At 50.3% G+C, this 6,945-nt stretch overlaps 1 protein-coding gene across 1 annotated transcript; it reads right to left on the reverse strand.

The window, feature by feature from the left end:
- Positions 1-3,088: 3,088 nt before the first annotated feature.
- SLC25A4 (solute carrier family 25 member 4) lies at positions 3,089-5,647 on the reverse strand. The gene is made up of 4 exons (XM_026033576.1): positions 5,448-5,647; positions 4,764-5,250; positions 4,113-4,253; positions 3,089-3,772 (listed from the first exon to the last, which is right to left on the reverse strand). The coding sequence occupies exons 1-4, from the start codon at positions 5,556-5,558 to the stop codon at positions 3,615-3,617; spliced, it is 897 nt and encodes a 298-aa protein (XP_025889361.1). The 5' UTR covers positions 5,559-5,647; the 3' UTR covers positions 3,089-3,614.
- Positions 5,648-6,945: the final 1,298 nt, after the last annotated feature.

Consider the following 6,945-nt stretch of genomic DNA (forward strand, 5'->3'; position numbering starts at 1 on the left):
GTCACCAAAAAAAAAAAAAAACCATGGATCTCAGCTCTCTCCACACAGCRGCTCTTGGGATTAGAACATGCTGTTGGGAGATGGGATTTGGATGAAGTGGAAACRACTTAATGAAGCCAGGCCCTGTAGTCTGCAGCCTGGGGCAGTGCATAGGGGACTCTGTGACCTGTCTCCCTGTTATCCTAGGTTATCCAGAGTGGCTGCTAACGTAACTGTGCTGGCCTGGTTTTTGAAATACTTAGCAAGGGTTTTTTCCTTCCATAAGGATGTGGATGCTCCCCAGGTGTTTCTTGATGCAATGGCTGCTTCTTCCCTCCCAAGTGCAGGAAAAGAGGGCCAGAGGTTTCCAGCTGAACCAGGAACACAGGGAAAGTCTGATCCACACCACCTTTCTCCCCTCCCCTCACCTGCAGTGTGCTGGGCTCTGTGGGGCAGAGGGGCCTCAGACCCACAGRAGGTTCCTCACTTCATCCTGGCCACAAGATGCAGGTGCATGGCAACTGAGAGCCACAGCTTGCAGAATGACAGTTATTTAATTAAGAGGCTCAGGCTCTTACCCAGGTAGATGGGTCTTTGTAAGGAACGCTGCCTGGAGGCTACCTGCACATGGGTTAGACAGCGCAGAAATGCTGAGATGTTACCTGTAAGTGCTCTGCCAGCTCCGTTATTTCAACTCCCTGATGAGCTCTCAAGTATTSAGCCTTCCTACTTTCATTTTTAATTTTTCATTCCCTTTATTTTTTCTTTCTAATGTATAGAAATTTAATACATAGTAACTTACCTCACTTTGACTCCTCTGAAGTTTCTTTTGCTTCAGAATCTCTCAATCATTCACATACCTAATTCCCCCAAAGATTTCTGTGCATTACAATGTCATTCTTTGGCACCTTTTTAGTAAAGTAGGACTCTCCTTTGGAGCATGTAAACACAGAGTGTTCAGAGGTCAATGCAAAATGAAGAGTAAATAACTGTTGTGTCAGTAGGCTTGAAACATATATGTGTGTGTGTGTGTGTGTGTGGATGGATAGACAGACCGACTGACCCAGCCTCCGCAGGGACTACAGGCACTGCGCTGGGGAAGGAGAGAGAGGAGAAGAGGGCAGAGGCAGGGAAAAGTTTCCAGCTTTTCTGCAATACACACTTGCAAGAACAGCAGGAAGGGGCTTCCTGCAATAATTCAACAAGCTACAGCCCTGGTTTGCACTGCTGGAGGAAGAGGCAGAGCAGGTAGGTAGACAATCAAGGCAGTGATTAGAGGAGAGATGAAAGGACCAAACCAACCCTAAGGAAATAAATGCTCTTCAGGACAGAAGAGAAAGAACCAGATGTGCTTGGGAGTTTAAGTTAAAAGGCTGTCCCCAAAGTCAAACAGCTCTAGGGTTTAAGTAAGGAAGCTTACATGTAGCAGAACCCATCMAACATGATACTTTTCCTTTGTAAATTTGTATACATATAAAGCCATAMGGGGTGCCAATTTAGGTAATCTTAAAAAAAAACCCACTCATGTCAGCATCTGTTCTTCTCCAAAGAAGCTTGCTTTCTGGTGGACACTTGTTACTCACAGCTCCTCTAGGTAGTTTCTGCTAGTCTGAATCAACAGCAGGCACACTTAAATCACCAGATTAATTAACAGCAAGCTGGAACAGCCTGCAGCTGTTTAAGAAAAAAACTTAAAAGACAAGACAGACAAGAAATGAGATAACTGGAAACCAAAGCACAGAACTTGGAGAGACAGCAGCTCAGTTTTGGGGCTCACAGCTGCTCGGGACAGATCCTTTACGCTTCTTACACACATAAGCTAAAGCTTCTCTCCTTATCTGCACACTCATTTATGAAAAACATAGAATACAGTCCCAGACCCCATGACTGAAGAGCTGCAGTCACATGCCATTTCAACTAAGACACTATCCACAAATACACTCTCGTGGGGAGCCCTGTTGCATTTACTCCTAAGAGTTACTTTCATATATTCCTTCCCTCAGCTCACTTCCTGCAGGGCAAACTCTCCATCAACACTTAGGCAAAAGGGCTCAGAAAAGGCACCTTATAGAGGGGATGGCACCTGCCAGTGTCCCATTTTGAGCCCTGAGAGCCTCCTGCTTAGGGCAATACTACACATCAACTCTACCAGCCCAGGCAGCATCTGCTCTGAAGCCTGTACTCGGTGTGGAGAGTGCCAGCTGCYCCCGTAACTTAGTCTTCTGCCTGCAAACACATCTAGCACACCACCAAGACCTGTGCTTCTGCCTTGCTTTTCACCTCTGGCCAGAGAGTATGACACTGGACAATCTAGAACCTTACCAAAGATCTACAACCCTGGAGTGCTTAACKTCTGCATATGAAGGGAAGATACAGCTTAAAATAAGCTTATTTCAGTATTACTTTTGTAGTGCTACAATTAAATGCYCCATTTTCAGTCTAACCACATTTCCTAAGGTATACACAGCAAGCACGCTTGCTGATGTGCATTTTAACTGAACCCCTGAAATAGGCACAACACTTTCCATTGCTTTCCCAACTAGAGAGCCTATCAGTCAGCTTACAAGCACATAATATCTGAAATTTAAGAACTGTTGCATCAAGCATCTTCTAATTTCATGTGGTAATTGACTCTAGTTAGTAACTACCAGCTACATTACTGGAGTAACAAGTCAAAAGTACAACATTATAGAATATTTCAAAAAAATTACAAATTCAAATCAAGTTACACTTACCTCAATGTAGGGGCAATGTAAATTAATTAGCAAAGAATAGCTATGTCCATTGGGCAGTTTACCTATGAGACAACTTGCAACTGTGATCTCTAACTGAAACACTTGTCTTTGCTGTGGTAGGATCATCAGTCCCCATCCTCTCCCACTCCTTTAAGCTTTAATCAAAATATTATAAAGTTTAGGAGTACAAGACCAAGACCTTAAAAGCTCATTTAACTGCAGTGAGTTGTGTATTGGAAACACCAGGAAAAAGTTCAATATATTAATTTATTTCATCATTTCATATGAAGTTCAATTGAACATCATTCAGACAACTTTTTGCTTTGTGAAGATATATGGCATTTTTGAAAGACAGTATTTTGCATAAAATACACTTGAAAAAGTTTAATTAGGTCCTCAACCACATGATTGCATCTTATCAGAAAAGAGGAAACAGTTAGAAACTTGCAGCCAGAGATTTTAGTTTGTATTTTCAAACATCCTTTTGACATAAAATTAATCTTTCAAAGAAATCATTTTTAAATGCCATCATGCTGTTGTGGAGCTAGGGACCTCACTTAGTACAACAGGTATTTGAATATCAAATTTATTCAGGAATTCACATTATTTGATATTAAATAGGCATAAAATATTTAAGTCTTGTCTCTGGACAAGATGCATTACCTGATATTTGAAGGCATATATAATATATACACAGGTTCCAATACAAATGTTGGAAGAATTTTCATACAAAATGCTACTGTGATATAGTGGACAACTTAAATTAATGCATCCTCATAACCAGGTACATTCCTCAAATTCCATTCTCAGTTTCCCTAGGAAATATTGTTGTCCATTATATCACAAGGGTGTATTTTTAAAAAAGTTGATTGAGAACAATTGAACTACATGATGTCAGCTTTAGACGTATTTCTTGATTTCATCATAAAGTACTAATACAAAAGCTCCGCCCATGCCTCTCAACACATTCGACCAGGCACCTTTGAAGAACGCCTTGGATCCTTCATCTTTAGCTATCTTCTTCCAGCAATCAATTGTGCCCTTGTACATAATATCAGCTGTGGAAACAGACAGACAGGTCAGAGGCTGTGGAACTATACGCCAAGTTTATTTTAACCTTCCTTCCCCCTCTTCAAGAGTATAAAGAGAACATGAATTTAAGAATTTATGAATCAACTCACTGAGTCATTTTAATTCTCTAAGTAACAATGATATTAAAGTGACTCAAACTTTCATATCAACACAAAAAACCCTAATGCATTTTCCATAGATGTTTAAGGACTCCTAAGAAAGAGCCATTGGCTTTCCACAACAGAAAATACATTGCATTTCTCACCACATTCTGCTTAAGGAATTCCTTCTAGTGATGGGACACTAGGGAAACAGTTTCATTCTTACCTCCCTTTCGGCCAGACTGCATCATCATCCTACGCCGCACGGTATCAAAAGGGTAGGATACCAGCCCTGCCACTGCAGTGACAGTCTGGGCAATCATCCAGCTCACAACAATATGCACGTTCTTGGGATCAGGCAGCATACCTGTCATCGAGAACAAACAATAAGAGTCAGGGCACAGAGAAAGGACAAGGAGAAACGCTGTTGGGGAGGGATGGCCACCCACCCCAGAGGTCACTCAATCAAGGCAATAGGACTGGATCTGCAACTTCTCCTCATAATCATATCTCACTATCACTARGTGCTAGGAGTAAAACAAATTGGTAGTATGTTGGCATTTTGTGATTTAGAGTCTTCTTCATGTTCCCTGACTAAAAGGTCAAGAAGTCAAGACAACCCAAATAACCCTTAAAAAAAAGGGTAAAGAACCTAAACCGGCAAGGGCTTGAAAACACTCTGCAGACAGAGCTGTGGCTCAGAGGAGCAAGCTGACAGAGGCAGGAATACACTTCAGAAACATGTGAGCAGACTCCCGCCTGGCACCCTGAGCTGGTGCMGCGCCAAGCCCTGCCTGTCCCGGCAGTGCAGGGTGCCCTGCAGAGTCGCTGTTGGTTGGATCCCTTCCTCGAGGTCACGCCTCCATCCGCCTCTTACCCTTGGCAGTGTCATAGACCCCAAAATAGGCCGCTCGGTAGATGATGATGCCCTGGACGGACACATTGAATCCTTGGTAGAGGCCCCTGAGGCCGTCAGACTTGAAGATCTTGACGATGCAGTCGCCCAGCCCCGTGAACTCCCTCTCGCTCGCCCCTTTGCCCACATCGGCCGCCAGGCGGGTCCTGGCGAAATCCAGCGGGTAGACGAAGCAGAGGGAGGTGGCTCCCGCGGCGCCGCCGGACGCCAGGTTGCCCGCGAAGTAGCGCCAGAACTGCTTGTGCCTGTCCACTCCGCCCAGGAAGATCTGCTTGTACTTGTCCTTGAAGGCGAAGTTGAGCGCCTGGGTGGGGAAGTACCGGATGACGTTGGCCAGGTTGCCCCTCCAGAAGGAGATGATGCCCTGCTCCTTGGGGATGCGCACGACGCAGTCGATGATGCCCTTGTACTGCTTCTCGGCGGTGATCTGCTTGCTGGCGTGCTGGACCTGCGGGCGGCAGGCGAGAGGGGGCGCCGCGGCCGTTAACCGCCGCGCCGCGGCCGTTAACCGCCTCCCGCGCCCCGGCAACCGCAGGCGGGCGAGCGCCCGGGCAAGGTCAAGCAGCGCAGCCGCTCGCTCGCTCCCTCCTTCCCACCGGGCCGCCCCTCGGGGCGCAGCCCCGCCAGCAGCGCCCCGCGCCTCACCTGCAGCAGCAGCTTGACTCTCTCGATGGGGGCGACAGCCGTCTTGGAGATGGCCGCGGCGATGCCGCCGGCCAGGAAATCCTTGAGGAAGCTGAGCGCTTGGTCACCCATGCTGGCAGCCGCTCCCACCGCCCGTGCCCCGAGAGAGCCTCCCCGCCCGGCCGCGGCTGCCGCCCCCGCCGCCGCCGCGCTCCGCCGGCCAAATGGCCCCCCCGGCCCTCGCCTCCMCTCTTATACCCCACCGCCTCTCGCGATAGGAGGAGGCGCCCCCCAGGGGCACGCGCATTGGCTGGGACCCCCGGCTGCGCCCGCCCCCGGCGGGGGGCGCGGGGCAGCGCCGCCATGTTGCCCCGCGGCGGCGCGGGGCGCGCGGTGCTCGGGACGTTTAAAGGGCAAATTAAAGTTATCTGCGCGCCGCCGGGGAACGCTATGTCAGAGCATGTGCCCGCTGTATTAATAGCACCGGGAGGCGCCGCAGGGGACGGAGGAAGCTGGCAGGAGCGCCTCTGGCCGCCTTAGCTGTTTGCGCGCACGCCCGGGGCTGTCGGGCGGGCGCCGGGGTGGCCTCGGTGCGGCGGGGAGGGCGCCCGGGGCCGCCCCGCCATGGCGGGCACGGCGCGGCAGGGCGCCCACGCACCCGCCAGGGCCGTCCACGCACCCGCCGGGGCCGTCCACGCGGCGTGGTGTGTGGCCCAAGGGGTGCAGACGTCCCCGGCATTGCCGGCCGGGAACGGGGAGCCCTCGCGGGTCAGGGGCACGGGAGGTTTCCCGTGCGTGACACCCGGTGAGGACGCGGGGCTCCGTGCGGTCACGGAGTGCTCCTCGGGACACGCGTTCCTGGGAGCAGGGCGGCGGGTGTCCCTGCCGCTTCCCCTCGTTTCAACCCTGCAAGGTCAGAGGAGGAGCGGAGCAGGAGCTGCCGTCAGGTGCTCCGGAGGGGACTGGGACACGGAGGGAGAGGCTCCGGGAAGCACATGCCGGGAAGCTCATGTTGCCCGGCAGGCGTGAAAGAGCAGTAAAGGCGCTAGCGAAAGCGTGTGTTCATTAAGTGCCTGGTTCCCGGGGAGTTGCTTGGCTCTCACGYGAAGAATATGTTGTCTCCTCGTGTGTCCTTTCTAGCTGGACCCCCGTATGGACGCTGGAAGGGCAYGGCTCACCATTACAAAGCTGCATGGCTTTATTGCATCAAATCCTTCCCTGAAAGCCAATGCACAAAATCATCGACGTGGACGCAGGCATTTCTCTGAAGGGCACGAAGTTACGCCCTGTGACGCTGCTTCACTGCTGTGCTCTGTGGAACAGGGCCCCGAGTGTTCTGGTAGCGCGGTATCGGTCATGGAAAGAGGGCTCACCTTAATACGGAATGCAAAAGGGTGGCCGTTGTGTGAAGAGGCATTTCCTTTGAGGACAGCAAATCTGTCCTCGCTGTCGTCTGTGTGAGCGCGAGCCGGTGACACGGAATGTGATCCGCGTCCCCTCGGCCTCCGCTGCTCCCAGG

Source organism: Nothoprocta perdicaria, unplaced genomic scaffold (assembly GCF_003342845.1).
Source record: "Nothoprocta perdicaria isolate Ctin4 unplaced genomic scaffold, notPer1 scaffold_13, whole genome shotgun sequence".
In the NCBI taxonomy this organism is placed as follows: domain Eukaryota; kingdom Metazoa; phylum Chordata; class Aves; order Tinamiformes; family Tinamidae; genus Nothoprocta; species Nothoprocta perdicaria.